At 38.6% G+C, this 19,251-nt stretch overlaps 1 protein-coding gene across 1 annotated transcript in view; it reads left to right on the forward strand.

Moving 5' to 3' along the window:
- The window catches only part of ROS1 (ROS proto-oncogene 1, receptor tyrosine kinase), a 75,476-nt gene that overhangs the window by 17,443 nt on the left and 38,782 nt on the right, over window positions 1-19,251 (forward strand). Inside the window, exons 13-27 of the mRNA XM_062573068.1 lie at window positions 305-816; window positions 1,439-1,651; window positions 2,608-2,718; window positions 3,211-3,392; window positions 4,337-4,528; window positions 8,808-8,908; window positions 10,550-10,764; window positions 11,109-11,272; window positions 11,875-12,037; window positions 12,750-13,012; window positions 13,859-13,922; window positions 14,549-14,751; window positions 15,579-15,790; window positions 17,165-17,451; window positions 18,384-18,560. Coding sequence (XP_062429052.1) covers window positions 305-816; window positions 1,439-1,651; window positions 2,608-2,718; window positions 3,211-3,392; window positions 4,337-4,528; window positions 8,808-8,908; window positions 10,550-10,764; window positions 11,109-11,272; window positions 11,875-12,037; window positions 12,750-13,012; window positions 13,859-13,922; window positions 14,549-14,751; window positions 15,579-15,790; window positions 17,165-17,451; window positions 18,384-18,560 — 3,059 coding nt within the window. The remainder of the gene's footprint in view (window positions 1-304; window positions 817-1,438; window positions 1,652-2,607; window positions 2,719-3,210; window positions 3,393-4,336; window positions 4,529-8,807; window positions 8,909-10,549; window positions 10,765-11,108; window positions 11,273-11,874; window positions 12,038-12,749; window positions 13,013-13,858; window positions 13,923-14,548; window positions 14,752-15,578; window positions 15,791-17,164; window positions 17,452-18,383; window positions 18,561-19,251) is intronic.

Raw genomic sequence — 19,251 nt, forward strand, 5'->3', positions numbered from 1 at the left:
CCAGTGCAGAAATTTGGCTTTTTAGACAGTCACTGCTTTGTGAATATTAAGCTCTTTGCATTTTAAATGTCTGCACCTAACACTTGAGGTATTATGGAAGAATATTCTCAAATCCACCAGCCAGATACCCAGGAGGTGAAAAATGATGTGCTTAATTCTCACAGGACATATGGTAATAGAACCAAAAGCATTTTCCTATTGTCTGTGCAAAGATGGGCAGGTCTATGAGCTGTTAAAGTATTTGTGACTTATCTACGCAGTTCTTGTGTTGTAGTTATATGGGTCTTTTTTGCTCCGTGGCCAGGTATATCTTCTGTCTCCTGGAGGATGGCATATACAGAGCAAATCTTCCACTCCTTGCTGAGGCTGCCTCTGCAGCTTCACCAGTTGTAAAATCTAGTGCTCTGAGAGACTTCATGATTAACTTCCAGACTAAGAGACTTATTTTCTTCAACAAAACAAAGCAGGCTTTTGTGTCGGGTTTTCTGGATGGTTCAGAATTTCACACATTGCGATCACACGTGCCACTTAACAACATGGAGAGCTTTGTTTATGAAGATAACACATTTACTGTCACAGATGGCAGGGCAGTTTTCCATGAGGAGGTCTCTTCAGTGGGAAGCTCTAGCTTCAATGAGTACATAGTAGATTGCAGTTTGGCATATCCAGAGTACTTTGGCTTTGGCAACTTGCTTTTTTATGGGGCATCAACTCAACCTTTTCCTTTACCGACACCTCCTCGGCTTGTCATGGTGCTGTTTGGATCGGACCAAGCTGTGATCAGCTGGGGACCACCTGAACCCACTATTGGGACCAGTAAGTTCAACTTCTTCTTCTTAAAAGATCGGTCCTTTGTTTTCTATAGGGAAAACCTCCTGGTTCTCCTTTTCCTGATGACTCTGTTGGCTGTGGGGCTTTAGTGACTTCAGTAGCTTATCCTGCTGGAACATGTGGAGTTACCTCAGTGTGAAAATTTTAACCCCAAATTTGCCAATAAAACAACTGGCTAAATTAATAAAAGTTTGTTTTAGTCAATTGATTAATTTACTATTTCCAAGGGATTTTAAGCAAGGCTTCACCTCAAGTATTGTGTGGCGTGGCAGTACAGCTGGTTGCTGATACCACACAGAAAATGCACACTAGTGGCTTTTGACCAGTGAATGTACTTTGACCTCTATCCTCTGTGCATATGTGTTTAGACAGTGACACCAGGCCGAGTTGGGGAAAATTTTGGTTCCTGCAAATTCCTTCATAGGAGGAAGGGCCATTGCTCTAGCTAGTTCCCTGGAGAAATGTAAATTTTTAATTTATCCCTTTCCTAATTTCTCTGATACTGGCATTATTTTGAAATGAGTCTCTAAGTTAGTTTTCTCAAAGATTACATGTCTTTTGCTACAGTCATCCAGTCTATAATAGTGTGATTGTTTACATCTCACAGGTCCATCCGCTTGGCAGAACTGGACCTACGACGTGAAAGTATCATCTCAGCACTCCTCTGATGAGGAACGAGTTGTTTCAAACATTAGTGACACCAGGTTTACAGTGAAGGGTCTGTCCAGCTTCACAGCGTATGAAGTGTCAATCAGAGCAGTGTCTCCTGCTGGCAAAGGACCTTGGTCAGAGCTGTTTAGAGGCATGACTTTAGAAGAAGGTGAGAATTGCTTCTTCACCAAGGAGAAATGAGAAATGAGTCAGTATAGCTTTCCACCTGCTGAAGTGCCCAGGTTTTGGGCAAAGACTGCAAAATGAGCGATCCAAAAAGGATTGTCTTAGAAATTTTAAAGAATGTAGTAAGTTAACATGTAGTTAAACTAGTAAGGTTCTCAAACTACAGCACCGGTATTTCATTGTATACTAATATTAGTATATCACTAGTATATCATTTTATATACAAATGTTAGTATGTAGTTAGTACACTAATTATATACAAATAATAATACATACATAGCATATATATTTTTCTAATGTAATGACAAATGAATTATTTGACATACTGTCAAGTAAACATATATATGAGAGGCTTTATGCTTCCCTGTGCTTTCTGTAAAGCACTTTCTATGGTAAAGTGACAAGAACAGCTGTCTCTGGCTTGAGCAGTGTCTTGGGAGTTAATGACAGTTTTCAGGATAGTGCAGGCTCACTGAAGGAAATAGCTGAGAACTCTTAGTTTTAGTACAGACAATGGGGGAAATGGATGTGTGTACAATATCTGGGATTATACATATTTGGAATGTTCTTTGAAACCTTGTTTACCCATAATAATATATATCTGAGGGGAGAAGAGGTTTCAATTTAAGGCACTGGGTTGGTACCTGAGATCTGGGATGACTTTTGCACAACTTCGGTAAGGCGAGGTCCAAAGCCACGCTGGTGTTCAGGCATCAAATAAGGTTTCAAATCACCTCAAGGTTCTGGGTCTAAAACTTAATTTTTTCAAATTATTGTACTTTCATGCCTTTGTTCTTTCTCCATTATTCCTTAGGGCAAGGACAGTTTTAACTGTGTTTCTGTAACTTTCTAGAAACAAGCACCCCTGTTGTTAGCAAAGAAATACTACAAATTAATTGTTTCTTGGTATGCGTGATTTCAGTTTTCTGTCTTTATCAGCTGAAGATGAACCGTATATATTGGCGGTGGGGGCTGAAGGGCTCTGGAAGCAGCGGTTGGATAGCTATGGGCCAGGAGAATTCCTCTATCCTGATATAAGAAATGTTTCAGGTAAATACTAATCAAGCTGGATGCTGCTGATACCAACTTGTCGACACTTATCAGAACTCCATAAATTTAATCAACAAGACTGAAAGATGAAAACTTTCATTGCAGCTGTCCAGACTTGAGTGTGCAGTGAAGCAGTTTCACTGAGTCAAGCTTTTGTGACCATCATCTTTTTTATACTTTATGGGTCGAATTAATTCTTGGAGAAACCCTTGGATTTCGTAACAGCTACAGCAGAGCTGAACGCAGCTCTCTGGGCTAAAAGTTTGTGCCTTCAGAATCTTAATGTGATGTAATATATTTATATTCATTAGAGGTATATGCATGCAAGTATGGGGTTCCTACAGGAAAGTACCTATCTTTATGTTAAGTAAGCCTTAGAGTTTATTTATACTGATTTTTAAAATCTGTGAAGTTTCTAGTTCCTTTTTATTCTTATTTTTTTTAATTTGATATATTTGTGAGATGCTTAATATCTTCCCTTCCTTCTTCAAGACCTTGACTGGTATAATGATACTCTGTTTTGGAGCAATTCCATGGGGGAAGTTCTGACCTGGTCATTGAACAGGAGAGAGGGTATGGCCGAGAATACTTACGTGTCTGACATCAGAAATGCAAGACTGTTGGCCTTTGACTGGTTGGGCCAATGCTTGTATTGGGCTGGCAAAGCAAATACGGTAGGTAGAGTTGCACTTTTAAAACCAAGCTAATAAGAAAGGCTGTAAAACAGTATTTGTGAAGATAGTCCTTATTTCTTGCAACCTGAGTTGCATTTAGACCTTTACTACAGTTATACAAAACAAGGAGGCCTTTCTTTCCTTGTGAGGTTTACCAGTTATGCAAAAGTTTGGAGTAAAATGTTCACGAATATTTGCTAATACAGGACACTGAATTCCAGTACAAAACAGGCAAATCACGTGTGCTGTCAATAGTTTTGTACAATTCAATATTGTAAAACTAAGTGAAGATAGTGAAAATGGAGGCTGCCAAGTTGCTTTCAGCTAAGCAGTAGATGGACTTTATTTTAATCCTATATATGTTGCAAATTTAATATGATTTGTTTGCAAGGGGATTTTCAAGATTGGCCTCTATAATGTGATATTTTGCAGATACCTACTGGTAAGAAAACAATTGCACTTTGTATGCTCTTACATCAGGAATATTGACATGTGAATTATTTAAAAGGTATTTGACTTCAAAATTGCAGTGCTAATTTATGCAGTGCTGTCAAATTATGCCTTTCATTTCTTGTAAGTGCAAAGTCAGAAGCTGTTTTAAAAACTGGAGCTAGAAGGCCAGATTTCACACTGCCTTGCACCCTCATTTGCACTTGTGAATAGTGAATATGAAGTGGGTGAGAAACTTAGTCAGACAGAAGGCTGCCAAAACTGGAGAAAACAAGGGGGATAGAAATTTGAGTTTTTTCTTTTGTTACTTTCAGGCAAACATTAACTAATAATTTTGCCTTTTACCTCATCTTATACTTTAAATGCAAAGGCATAGGCTTTGAAAGCCTTAGGCTTACAAAGACTTGAGATAAAGACTGGAAAGTACTTATGTACATTCAAGAAATCACAGCTGATGATTTAGGTGATATTAAAAGCAATTCTTTTGTCCTTAGATCTTCAGAAAATCACTGCTGGGAGGCCATATGGATGTTGTGGCTCATGTTGTGTTCCTAGTGAAGGATCTGGTAGTGGATTCAGTGAACGGTTATCTTTACTGGGCCACAATGTACTCAGTGGAGAGCACAAGATTGAATGGAGAACATTATCTTATGTTACAAGAACAGCTACAGTTTTCTGGTAAACAAGTGAGTGATTTTTTTTAAGTGTTTTTTTTAGTGATTAGGTCTCTAGGATAGAGTCAATGTTTGTGGTTGTCAAAATTGCCTTGTTATGACCAGAAGAAAAGCATGCCTTGCATATAATAGCTGTATGGAAACTTTGGCCTTTAATGTTAAAATCAAACACTTGAAACAAAAAGAGATATTAAAAACATCTTTTTAGTTGTAAGGCTGCTTCCTCCCACGTGTGAAATGTACTTGCCCAGGAACAACCAGCTGAACATTATATTCTTTCAATGACCAAACTTATTTTTCCCAAAGGGCTTAACTCGAGTTGTCAGTTCTGGCTTTTGCATCAACTTGTTACAGAAAAGAGCTGGAGCTCAGTGCTCCATAGCATCCTGCCTCCTTTGTGCCATTCCCCAGCTCACAGGTCCCGGCACGAGCAGTTTTGGTCTGAGACACTTCTCCAATCACCCCTCTCCGAAGTCCTATGAAGCCTTTTCAATCCTTGGTTTACTGCTGAATCCTCACAGATCTTCCTTACTCTCCTCAAACCTATTCTTCTACTGCCACTACACGGGATTTGCCATGCCATGGATTTGTCCTTGTTCTTGAGAGGCATGATTCAATGTTGCTTATGCAGCCAAGCTACTTTGGGACTGAGCTCCCCCCCAAAGTAAAAACCTGCCAGAGTCCCAGAAGCTACAGTTGCTTTTGTTTCCTTCCTTCCTTCCTTCCCCTTATATGTGTATTTGGAAGAAAGAAGGTGGATGATCCAATTCTTAGACCAAAAAAACCCCTCTTACTGCTCTAAGGGAGTCCAGAGGACTTGGGATTGGTGTGATCAGAGCCCCAGACCTAGCAAAGCAGGTCAGGCTGAGGGACCATCCCATCTACTACAGTGCTTTTACTTTATGGCCTCAAAGAAGAGCTGAATGCTCCCCTCCTCAAATCTCTGTGGAGTTTTTCCCTCTTTCCCAAGAACTGGAGTGAGGCATAACCTGACCATCACAGAAGTGTTAAAAATACACCTCCCTCCCCAGACATACTATTACTGCAAAAGCTTTCTTTAAAACATGGCTCTTGCTAAAGAAACCTCTTTTGTTTCTTCTATCCTATAAATTGTACTCTCACTTTACCTAAAGACATATTCTTCAGTAAAAATCCTTTCTGAGCTTTAGGGGTTTTTATCTCTTGGTTAGCCTTGTGTTATTCCCCAGAACATTTCAATCTTGTTTGCCTGGATGAAAAGATGCTGCTGTTTCTCCAAAAAAAAAAAAAAAAAAAAAAAAAAGGCAATTAGCATTTGGAAAGGTCAGCTGGTGTGGTACCTGCTATACTTGTGAATATAAATGCAGAAGAATTGGAAAACTTTTTTTCACATGTAAAGAATAACATCTGGACTGCAAAGGGTTACTGTTTTTTTCCAGGACTAGCCTTACAACTCTCCTGAATGGCTAGTGTGGAACGTCTTCATGGGAAGAGGTACTCTTTCCCAGCCCAACAGCGTGCTTACATTTATCACATATCTTCTGGGTGACCTGCTTGTAAGAACCGACAACTGGCAGCCCAATCTAAGCTGCTAAAACCACCTTTCTTGCCCTTCTCTTTTGGCTTTATTATCTATTTTTCTAAATTGCCTCATGCTAACCTCAGATTTCTTGTCCTCAGCTTCAAGGCCCTTGGCAGCAAGAAGGCTGCTTGTCTACTGCTGTCATTTTTTTTCTGCACCTTCTTCTATGTCAGTGATACCAGCCTTCAACCATCCACTTATTCACACCTCCTACAAACAAACATCTCTTCTCTTGCTTCCTTGCTGCCCTTAATCTATGCACTGACTTTCCTGAACTCAGCCTCCTGCTGTGATGCATACAGGAAAAAAGCCAAGTAAACACGTCTAGATCAAGAAGTGACCGGTTACAGTTGGCAGGTGTTTATTCATTAAAATAAAACCCCAAACAAACCAATCGAAACAAGAGAGTAGAATATACTTTAATGGTGGAACTATTGAGTTGGTTGTTTTAGCCAATTTAAATACGTGAGTTCATGTTTGTACAAGTAAAAATATGCAGCTCCCTTGCACGATGGAGTCCTTTATCCTGAAAAGAGTACCTCTTACCTCAGTACTAAAACACAGATGTAATTGTTAATTGTTGTTATTAATAGTTAGAGAGTTTTTTCTATAAAATTGGATCTGTGCTGGAATTTACTAAATGCTTTTCTAATAAGGAATAGCCATTCAGTTGATCAGCACAGGGTCTTCAGCAGTATCCTTTCAGCCTGAAATATTTGAGTAACGTGAGTACAAGATCCCTGCCATAGAAACAATACGTTTCCTAAATAAATACGAAGGTAGAGCTTTAGAAGTTATTTCTTTGGGTAGAGTAATGTCTTTTTATGACATTTTATTTTACAATCAATTGTACAGCTTAGCTAGTGCATGTTGGCATATCTCGATTGATTTTGATAGAGCTACTTTGACATGTTCCAGTTTAGGATTTGGCCCAGAATGTCCAAAGCCCTTAAATAAGTAGTTTGTGGTGTAAAATATGCCTGAGAGGTAAGTAATTTATACAAGAGCTGTGTCAAGTGTGCTGTATGCAGATGGGGCCAGAACCCTCCAAGTGTTGCCTCTTATTATTGCTAGTCGAGAGGTATTTCAAGTAGCTAGGTTTATGTTTCATCTTATGATGTGGAGTTGTATTGCATGATCCCAACTACATGTCATATCCAAAGACTAATATCTGCCATGAAATGGAAAAAAGTCTATTTTTGAAGCATAAGAGAAGGGAGGTGTTGTATTACAGCCTAACCCCTGAATGTGAACGGTACAAATATTTCTTTGCCTTTTATTGATAGGGATATAAGGGTAGAGAGGAGGAAGATGGGCATGTCTGTGGGAAAATATAATCACTGCAGAAAGAAAGTGGGGAAAGGAAAGAAGACCCAAATACCTAGAAGTAAATAAATAAATAAAAGTCAAGGTAGATTTAGGAAGACATAACTTGCTGATGAATGTGGGAGGGAGGCTAGGTGAGTGGGATAAAATAGTTCATGCTTCGCTAAATATGTACTCAAGCACATGCATAGTGTGAGATATTTTTTAACAAGAAACCCTACAGGAGCAATCATTCAAACCTAGATTTCCTGACATACAATATCAGCAGAAATATGTCAGGAATGTACTTACATACGGACCAACAGACAACTAAGTGATATGACATTTGCTTTCCTGTCAACGTCTTCTGTAGTTTATTAACGAAGAGTTTAAAAAAAAAAAAAAGAAAGAAAAAAGCAACCCACAAAAGCTCTCCTTGCATCCATAATGGAAATTTAACCTATAAAAGAATAACTACAACTATTTTTTGGATGAGAATGTGAGTATGCAAGGTTTGAGAGCTACAGGAAAACATTTTTCAGAGAGGCTCATACCAACTTGTAAGCTGAGCTGATGACATGACATGTACCAAACATAATGTTTAGCAGTCTAATTAGTGAATGCAAATTTTTTGTCACTCATAGAACAGGTTATTAGATGTTTGGTTTCTATTATTTTTGCCTATGATATTGAATCTATTGTTTATTACAATGGCAAGAAAGCTGTATTTTGAATACTAGATCTGCTTAAAAAGATCAACAAAAAATTCTGCAGCTAGTGTAACTGAAAATGAAATATTGAAACAATAAATAGGAAGATTGTTTTGTTTTTTTGCTCTGACTCTCATTTAATAATAAACGTTTTACTAAAATATAAGCATTTGAGTTTCCTGTTTAAATTGAATATTTTGCCAAAAAATTAGCATGTATTTTCCATAAATAATGTATCACATTAAATATTCTATGCATAAAATCAAACCTTGGAAATAAAAAACAAAAGGTCTGAAATATTTATTTCAAAGAGTGATCCTGACTTTCAGACTGGATATCAACCATCTGTTTCGGAGAAAGAATATTAAAATACCAGAGGTGTTCTGGAAATTTTAATGGGAAGTTTCACTAACCACTTGATACACTATTGCCATCGTATCTGAAGGCATCAGATGCTTTAGGGATGAACACTATAACAGATGCTTATAAAATGTTTTCTAAAAAATCATCAGCTGCTATAAATAGGTATTCACCAAGGACCTGATTATTTTCTAGTGCTACTTTTTTCTATTAGAATAAATGTTTATGGTGGTAGTGTTATTTTTGTCAATCAAGAGCTATTCATGATGCTTTCTGGAGAACATCCATGCTGAAGGGTTTCTCCCTTAAAAGTGTTCAAACTGCAATTTCTTTTTCTTTTCTTTTATTTTTAAAGGTGGTAGGTTTAAGTTTGGATCTCACCTATGGTTTTCTCTACTGGCTTGTGCAAGATAGTTTATGCCTAAACCTATACAGAGTTTCCCTTTGCAAAGAAGGGTAAGTGAGTGTTTTGCACAGGTGAGAAAGTCTGTACTTTCTAGTTTTTGCTATTCAGTCTTTAAAAATACAAAATTTTATCCAATGCTGAGCACACTAGTTGCTAATTGAACAGAAGAAGAAGAAGAAAGGTAGAGCTGATGGTCACATCTAGCTGAGAGCAAACTATGTGCTATGAGGTGGTTGTTAACATGGTATTACAGTGTGAGAAAAATACAGTGAATAGGATGCTTGAGTGAACTGAGATCATGCTCATCAATTTTTAAATTTAGTTTTAGGAAATAATCACCATTTATTTTCTACTTTATATTGGCATTTCTAACACCTGACACTTTTCAAATGCCAAGAGCTGTAACTTGTTCATCTTGCATGGAGCTTGGGATGTGAAGAAACATCATTTTCTCACTTGAGTTAGTGCTCAGTGAGCTTTCCTCTTGATCTTCCTGAGCATGGAATGGCTTCCTTACCCATGAAAGGCAAAGCTGAAAAAAAATGAGCAAAACTGTGTGTGTGTATGTATGCATGTGTTTGTGGGTCAACTCAGATATATGACAATAAGACCATGAGAACAAATGGTAACTTTTTCTGAATGCATGTGGCAAGTCCATCATACAGAAGCTATTTTATGGTATTAGTGAGTAGCTCTTTAAACTGTATTTTTGCTCTCTTTTTTTATGGACTGTAGCCCCTTTTCTACAAACATCAGATTAAACCTCTTGAGATTAATTAAGTATGTTTATACATTTGTGTTCATAATGTTGCAAACCTGTTTCATGTGCAATCAGCTGGATTTTCTGATTGATCTTAGACTTGCTTATGGTCCAATGGTAAACATTTAAAGAATCAAAATATGTTGGCTAGTTTTAGCCAGAACATGCAGCCCTATTGTGAACCAATTGCCATCCATAAATCATCTCTGGCATACCAGAACAGAGAGATTAGAAGTAATCCATCCTAATGGACCTGATGGTGTGTCAAAGCTTCTCCAAATTTGCTTTGGGTAGCATGTGTCTAAGCTGAAAGACATTTCTAGGATAGTAAAATGATGCCTCTTACAATATATTTAATCTCTTACCCAGAAGATAAATCGGGATTGAAGAAGGCCTTTAAGATTTAGACAGAAATAATGAGACAGACCAAATACTGGTAGAGGAAAATGGCAGTAAAGATTCATAGATGATGGAAGGTTATCAAGAAAACTAGCAGGGTCAAATTCATTTGGGGATTTGTATTAATGAAGTAGAATTAACCTCAAAATAATTTAACTAAGAAGGGAACTCAACTGTTTTTCTGGAATTGCTAAGAGGAAGGGGGCTGATTTTCTTTTCAAAATACTCTATTTTCTACACGCGTTCATCAGAATACTTTCTTTAGGTTTTTGAACATTGAGCCATTTTACAATCATCTTCTAATGAAACCAAAGGACTGAAGGATTTGTTTTTGCTGTTCCTGCAATGTATCACTCCGAAAAGTGTTTTGCCGTAGAGAACTTAAAGAAAACCTTTTTTTTCCTGCCTCCTCCATCAGTATTAAGAATTTGAATGAGGAAGAAAAACACATTAATGTGCCAAACACTGCATAAATCCTGTTCTCTTTACGCAAGGTGTTTTCAGTTTGTTAACGTCATACGTGTTTTTACAGTTGTGGTAATGTCATAGTCACAGAATTTGCAGCATGGAGTACTTCAGAAATATCTCAGAGTGCACTGGAATACTACAGCGGACGGCTGTTCTGGATTAATAGTCTTCAGTTCATTGCAACACAAGAAGTCAATCAGAGCATTAGCATTCCTTTTTCACAACCAGCAGAGTTTGCAGCCTTTACCCTTGTTCATAAATCACTCAAACCTCTGCCAGGTACATTCGTTTCTTTATCTAAACCCCTTAGTAAAGGTGTTCACTGACAATCTGTAATTCTTCATTCTTAAAATTCTTAAAAGTCATTTGACAGAAGATATATACAATAGCAATTTATTAATAAATTTATCAGACTATGGCTGGATAACTGCAATAATAAAAGCCGGTAAGGTTAACTAAAGAGACTACCTAGTGTTGTTATTCAGAGACCATTGTTTCTATTTAACCACCACTTTCCAGGTTTTCTACAGTACCTTAATATTTTAATACCCAGATTTGAAAACTCGACCTTTTGCTTTTATTCTTTAAATTGTTGCTATTTTTTTCTCTCTCTTTGTGGACAGGAAATTTTTCCTTTATACCAAAGGTGATCCCAGATTCAGTGCCAGAGTCTTCCTTTAGGATTAAAGGGAATTCTTCAAGTTTCCACATCTTTTGGAATGCCTCCACAAATGTGGAATGGGGAACTGTTTTCTACTGCGTGGGATCAAAAGCTCTGCAAGAGAGAGTATTTATGCAATTCTTCCCTATTATCTAATACATATTACTGCCTCTAGTAGCTGATGTATCTATTTTTAAACAGAAATACAGTTTCTTTCTTCTCAGGCATTTAGGAATCAGTCAAACAACTAAACTGAACTGTAAATATAAAGCAAGCTGTCCTGTTTCTCCACTGCTGAGGCCAACTCTGGAGGAGCAGGGGCTTAGCAGTAGCTGCAGGTTGGCTGCTGGGGTGTGAACTGCCAGGCGAGGAGCTCCCAGCACCCGAAGGCGTTCAAGAAAGCCTTCGCAGCAACTCTGAGATAGAAGCGTCCTCAGAGCTGCCGGTGGGACAACCTTTGCCTGAAAGTGAATTCGAGCCTTCACCCACACTTAATTTTAGCACATTTGACAAGCTGTACTTTCAACTCAAAAGGCAGATTGCTAGCAGATTGCTGAATGTTGCTACACTGCCACAGGAGTTACGGAAACAGTGATCACTCACAGCAAGGGAAGCTCTGCCTTGATTTAATTAACCAGTGTTGGTGAGGGGAAATTTGGAGAACTCAAGGTCTTCCTGAGAGACTGAAAAAGTTTTGCTTTGTTTGTTTTATTTTGTTCTATTTACAGTCTTTGGAGAGTGAACGGTGCCTTCATCCCCACAATCTGACAGTGCCGTCCTACAGAGTCGATTGGCTGGAACCGTTTGTACTCTTCAATTTTACTGTCACTCCATACACGTACTGGGGCAAGGGACCAACAACATCTACAGTCCTTCAAGCCCCTGAAGGAGGTACCAGTCTTTCAAATCCCTAGTTCTGTAACCTTTAATGGGTGCCGGAAGGAGGTCTACATCAACAAGTAAAACCCAGTCTTGAGAGGAATGAGCTGTAAATGTAAATGAACACCATTGCAGTAACAGAATTTGGAGCAGAAAGCACATTCCACCACATACCTATGACTGTGAGCAAGAATGAGAAAGCTCTTATTAAGATTTTAATAAACGGAATGCACATTTGACTTCAGGGTATACTTTCGCTCACATAAAATTCAAATTCAAATCAGCTAAGATATATTGCTGAATGACAGGAGCACTAAGAGAGTATACGAGATATGGTAGGTTTTGAGGTAGGCAGGAGGAGGGATGGAGTTTGTTCTATGCTGTGAAAATTCTTGCAGCTCCGTTGATGCCTACAGGGCTTGGCTAAACAGACGTGTGCCAATCTGAGTGCACATATGTGCCTTTGAGTCTGCCTTGTCATATAGCTCTTTTTTGTTAAGTGAACTAAAATCCATGTGATGATACAAAACAGGAAGGGGTCACCATAAAGTTTTAGATATTCTTTAACTTGCAGCTCACCACTTGCTGTCTGTCAGCATTAAGGTCACAGAGCTCAGGCTCAAAACTAAGTCAGTTAATTCGGAATTAGAGTTTGTGTTTTAATCAGGAAATAGAGTGTGTTTTAACAGCAGTACTTTAATCTGTGTTTTGTTTTTTAATACAGTTCCTTCAGCCCCACTAAACCCTAGAATATATGTGTTACCTAATAACCCGCATGAAGGCAATGAGAAAGTCCATGTGGAGTTCAGGTGGGATAGGCCTGAAAAAGAAAATGGAATATTAATGCAGTTCAGGATCTACTATCAGCTATTGCATCAGAGCAATGCTACTGCCACTTTCCCAGCATGGAACATCAGCAATGTTGAACCTACCCTGATGCTCTTTTCACTCAAGGATGTGCTTCCCAGGCTCACAGTAAGGTTTCAGGTGTGAAAAAGTGCTGAGCTCATTTGCTTCTTAGATGTTATCAGTACAGCTTGAAGTGTGTGGCTGCGAGATGGTATTGGGCTTGGGGCAATAATTTGTTTTTGCTCTTGGCTCCACTCAATCGATGATTCACTAACTCCCCGTTGGGTACTTGGCTTCACCTTTCTGTATGCTGCATTGCCCATTAAGTAAGATGGAAAATAATATTGCAGTATTATACAGGTTTGATCTGGCCAAAAGGAAGCTTTCCTAGAGGTCTCCCAAAGCCTCCACTAATAGCCATGGGTTAAACACAGATCCTGTTGAGTTGGTGGAAGGTAAAACAACCACAGATTAAGAGAAGCTCCACTGCTGGAGTAATGCAGGAATTTGTGTGATGTCTGTAATATGAGACTTCTATCTGATAATTTGGCAAGAGGACGTGCTTCCCTCATGATAAAATATTTGGAACAGAGAATGTGTTATAAACATGAGAGTTTGTGGCAGGGCCAGCTGCTGATGGAGGAGAACACTGCAGGCCTGAGCGCCACCCGGCAGTGGGAATTCCTCCAGCCTAGGGACGGAGAGAGACCGTCTGGCTTCCTTTGAGCTGTAACTGGTAGACGTAGGGTGAATTGCCACTCTCTGGGCCACTTCTACAAATCGTTTTGATAGCCGTGGTCCAACTTCCAATATAGCCTTTGAACTGGCCAACAATAGCCTTCAGTCATATATGTTCTTAGCTTTTACATTTGGGCAGTAGGGGATCTGCTCACGTGTTTGTCGGTATTGCCTCTAAGGACTTTCTGAACACTCAGCGGTCTTGAGTATTGCTACTTAACAGTCTCCTGTCCCATCTCTCTACAGGTGAGAGCTTTCACCTCCGCAGGTCCAGGACCTTTGTCTGCTATAGTAGAGAGAAATTCATCAGGTAGGGACCATATGGGCCACTCAGGTGTCTTCTTAGGCTTTGTGTGTAATAGCTGGTGAACTCAATGGTACAGGAATTTAGTAATATGATAAATAGGCTCCTACTCTGAGGGACATTTTCTTCATCCTATGATAGGCACCACAGAGGAAATAGTTACAACTTTCCACAGGAAATGATGAACACATTTCTTATAATTTGCTTAAACTTTGTGAATTTTGAGCCTTTTCTCAAAACAGTGCTAGATTAATTTTTCTAAGCAACCCTAAAGTAAGCTGGAACAGCAGTTTTTGGTCTTTAATCTGCAGGCTACTAGGCTCTTTCTAACTGAGGTGTGAAAGGTGACTGAGAGAGGAAATGTATATTTTACTAGGCTTAAATTTGCTATGTAAGCATCCACAATGCCACTGAAAAATTCGTGGGAGTCTGCATGTCATGTCAAGAAGGCAACATCAAGCTTAGATTATGTATACCACTATTTGCTATGACATATATTTGCTACGACCTATTATCAAATATAATTAGTGTAGGGCCAGCATTTATTTTTATCTTATACTTGCTTTTATTATGAATGACTGCTATTGTCTAGAACGTTTGCTGTCAATTCCACTGTACCATTTTCCTTCTAGATCTTTTCCCTGTTCCAACTCTTATAACCATTTCTGCCAACAAGTTGCTCCTTACTGACGTAGACAATAATCGTACCATATGGGAATTTTTGGCAAAGAAAAATATAAAGGACATCTGCTATACTGCTAATGATGACACAGTGTACTATATCCTAGAAGATTCTCTTTTTCTTCTGAACGTACAGAGTACTTCAAGGTTTCAGGTACTCTTTTCTTCATTCCTTTCCTTGAAGAAAATGTGTGGCTATTATTATCATTATTTTGAGGCTAATTATGTTTTGAAGAAGTGAAAACCGCATATTTAAAACAGGAAAAAAATAAACGGGATAAAAAGAACACTTTTAATGGCAAAATGCAATGGAGAAAACAGAACTGGAAAGATGCAATATTCTTGTTAATATAAAAGATGTTAATATAAAAAGGTAATGACTAGATAATTTATTTTTCTAGCAAGACAATAAAAATAAGTATAATAAAATTTACACCTCAGATTTTTTTATCAATAGCTACTAGAACAAGCCAGAACATATCCTGGGAAAAGATTTCCTATTAAAAATGTATGATTTTAATGATGTATGACTTCTTTTTCTTTCCCTTCTCCTCCCCCTTTCCTTCTCCCCCTCGCTTCCCTTCCCCTTTTCCTTTTTTCCTTTTTTTTTTTTTTTTTTTTTTTTTTCTGGAAAATGTCATCTCTATCAGGAAGAATATTTTTGGCAAGATATTTCAAAAAAAATTAATTTCAAAACCACATTACTAAATACAAGAAGTTTAATTTTAGTAAAAGCTGTCATTTAATTTCATTGTAACCCAAGAAAATACATACAACAGTTGATATTATTGAAACAACAATTTTTGCTTCTATAAAAATATTAGAATTTTCATTCTGTGGCATCTTTTTATATTTTGACTTTCTGTCCCAAGTAGAAATGATTTGTGAAACAAATAAAATTTCAGAATGTCCTAACTTCTCATCAAATGGAAAAATGCTGCTTCCATGCAATTTTAATAATAGTTTATTTCTCTTCTAAAGTTTTTCAAAGATGCATTTCTTCACAATGTCACAGCCATCACAGTTGACTGGGTTGCAAGACACCTCTTTGTTGCCCTGAGAACATCATGGAATGAAACTCAAATGTTTGTTATTGATCTTGAGCTCAAGATAAAATCTTTAAAAGCATTGAACATAGAGCTGGGTAACAGGAATTCAACTTTATCATCTCTGTTGGCCTATCCTTTCTTAAGGTAATGTATATACTACTAATACCTTTTTAAAAACATATTTGAAACATGATTTTCATGAAGTCATCAGCTTCTAAGGGCTGAAAAGGGCTTCCTACAGTTAATGAGTATTTGGCATTTTGTAAGTCATAGAATGCTCTGAGTCTAGTTCTACTTTTATACTGCTATAGTTGAGCTTGGTTATGTATGACTTTAAAAAGATGTCTGTTCTTGAGTAAAGACTTCAGATGACACTTACATACTGATAGCCTGTTACTATCTAAGCGATGTAAATGGAAGTCAGTATGAAGAAACAGTTTTTATAGTACTTGTACACTTGTATACTTATACTTGTGGCTGATACACCTGAGGGCTGTGCTGCCATTCAGAGAGACCTGGACAGGCTGGAGAGCTGGGTGGAGACGAACCTCATGAGGTTCAACAAGGGCAAGTGCAGAGTCCTGCACCTAGGGAAAAATAACCCTAGGCACCAGTACAAGCTGGGGGCTGACCTGCTGGAGAGCAGCTCTGCAGAGAAGGACCTGGGAGTGCTGGTGGATGACAAGTTGACCATGAGCCAGCAATGTGCTCTTGTGGCCAAGAAGGCCAATGGTGTCCTGGGGTGCATCAGGAAGACTGCTGCCAGCAGGTCGAAAGAGGTGATCCTGCCCCTCTACTCAGCCCTGGAGAGGCCTCATCCTGTGTACAGGTCTGGGCTCCCCAGGACAAGAGAGACATGAAGCTACTGAAGAGAGTCCAGCGTAGGGCTATGATCAGAGGGCTGGAGCATCTCCGCTATGAGAAAAGGCTGCGAGAGCTGGGCCTGTTTAGCCTGGGGAAGAGAAGACTGAGGTGGGATCTTATCAATGTGTACAAGTACCTGAAGGGAGGGTGTCAAGGGGACGGGGCCCAAACTCTTTTCAGTTGTCCCGTGTGACAGGACAAGAGGCAATGGTTAGAAATGGAAGCACAGGAAGTTCTGCCTGACCGTGAGGGGGAATTTCTTCCCTGTGAGAGTGACGGAGCCCTGGCACAGGTTGCCCAGAGAGGTTGTGGAGTCTCCTTCTCTGGAGATCTTCAAGGCTCGCCTGGATGCAACCCTGTCTAACATGCTCTAGGTGACCCTGCTTGAGCAGGGAGGTTGGACTAGATGATCTCCAGAGGTCCCTTCCAACCTTACTGATTCTATGATAGTAACCTTTTTATCCAGAATGATCAATTATCATGATCTTCTGTTTAAAAATATCACGTAAAACACCTAGAATCACCCTGAAAGTATTCTGCTGTAGTTATCTCGTTGTAAATGTTAAGAAGGTTTGTGACCACAACCATTTACATTTAGGGAAAACTGCATAAGTCAAAATTTTTCTACTGTAAGCCGTGCGTTTTCTTTGATAGCCGTCTCTACTGGATAGAAGTCCTTGATTATGGCTGCCAGATGTTTTATTATGATATTATGAATGACACTGTGCACCATATATTGGGAAACGTACTGGCAGATGATCAGATGAGGAACTACTGCAGCTGTAATGTGGCAGAAGCGGAGCTAGGAAAACCTATAAGTATTGATGTATCTGACTCCAAGAAACCTCAGCTGCTCTTTATCAGAGGAAGAGATGAAATATGGGCCTCAGATGTGGATGGTTGCCACTGCTGGAGAATTACCAGAATACCAAGTTTTCAAGGTCAGACTGCTTTGTTATGTTTCTAGGTTGTTTGTGATTGCTGCTGTCACTGTCCCCTTAAATAATGTTTGTTTCAGTAAAATAGCATTTATGACATGCTTTCTTTAGCAAATTGTTTTATCTACAGGCAAAACAGACAAAAATATTTATGTTCTGTGTTTTCAGTTTTGTGCCCTCTTGAAACAAAGCAGAGGAAAGAGCAGTGTGGGGATATTTGTTGATGCATATGTGTATTCCAGTAGCTTGTCAGTCAAATGGAGATGCTACAACATCAAAGGCTACTTATGAATAGATATCATTTTATAGTATTAGTATATTATTTTGCAGTAATGTAATAATAGAAATACCTATTACAGGTTATCTCTATAAGAAGATACAATACCAGGTTATGCCTGAAAGTGGCATTGCAGACTTTAATATTAGATGTGGGGAGAGCACTTCATGCTGGTAGAATATTGTACGGTAATTCATCTGTGTTGACTCTCTCATAAGCCCTGGTCTTTGTTGCTCAGTCTTCAGCTCTATCCTAGAAGAGTAATGGGTAAAATTGTGCTTTTACCAAAGGAGCTGCCTTAATTGTTCCTGGGAGATGTCAGTGCTTTACGTTTTTCATTTTGTAATGAAAGTTTCTACAGATGACTTTCATTCTTGTGCTATGTGATTTGTGGTGTTAGTTAATTGAATTGCAGTTCTCGTAACTAAAGATAATGAAAAGTGCTCAAATACGCATTTGTAAACCCAAATAACAAAATGTCTCAGCTTTAGGAGTCCTATCAAAAAGTATCACTTTTCCAGGGAGGTCTCTGAAGACATGGTATGACTGAGATACTTACCCACACTGACTGGCAGTGAATGCAAGCATACATCTTTTCTTTTAAAATTGTCTCTTCGGGGTTTATTCTGAATCTTAACTATATGATGTTTTCCTATAGATATGAAAGTTGGCAGCCTGACTGTAGATAAAGAATTTATATATTGGAGTGCTGAAACAAAGGAATACACTACAATTCTTCGAGCAAATAAAGAAAGCAAAAAACTCTATTTTCAGAAAAGAGCAAATCATGAGCTGAAAATCCTAACCTACAGCACAGCGGTACAACCATATCCAGGTAGCAGGGATTTGGGTTTTTCATGAATGTAACAAATTTGTTTCAGACCATGTATCTGAGTTGCAAATCATGGTGCCTATATTTATGTAAAACATGCTTGCTGGCTGCAACCACATTTCAGAGGGAAACAAGTCACTATGCACATTGTAAAAAAGGACGAAAATGGGGACTGGCCTTGTGGAGGATCATGTGGGAAAGAGCAGAATGATAATGAAGATTGCCCTTGCTTGAAAGCCTCAGGATGTGGCTTTGCATGTACTGCCAGAGCAAGCCTATTTTCAAAGTTGCTTGGAACTTGCAGATTTAGAAAAGGTCATGAATGCTGAAACACAGAAAACCAGCAAACACTGTGTCCTGAAGATGGTCTGTAGCCACAAAGTGTTGTTGCAAGAGTTTACTAATGATCCCCATTATGATGATAACTGGTGGTGGTGTTCAGAAGTGTGCAATGCTGAAAACAAATGTATGCCCTTCCAGAGACAAACAGATAAGAACTCTGCTTATTAAAGCGGTCTGAAAAGAAATGCCTGAGAGGCAATTAGAGTTTACATGCTAGTAGACTCAAGCCTCACTTAGAACTAATGTTTTAAACAAACCATCATAAAAGGATAACATGAGAAAAACAAATATTAGTTTTACAAGTCATGGTACCTACAGCAATTATGTTTGTAAGTGGGGAAGTTTCCAACAC

The sequence above is a fragment of the Rhea pennata genome, chromosome 3 (assembly GCF_028389875.1).
Source record: "Rhea pennata isolate bPtePen1 chromosome 3, bPtePen1.pri, whole genome shotgun sequence".
In the NCBI taxonomy this organism is placed as follows: domain Eukaryota; kingdom Metazoa; phylum Chordata; class Aves; order Rheiformes; family Rheidae; genus Rhea; species Rhea pennata.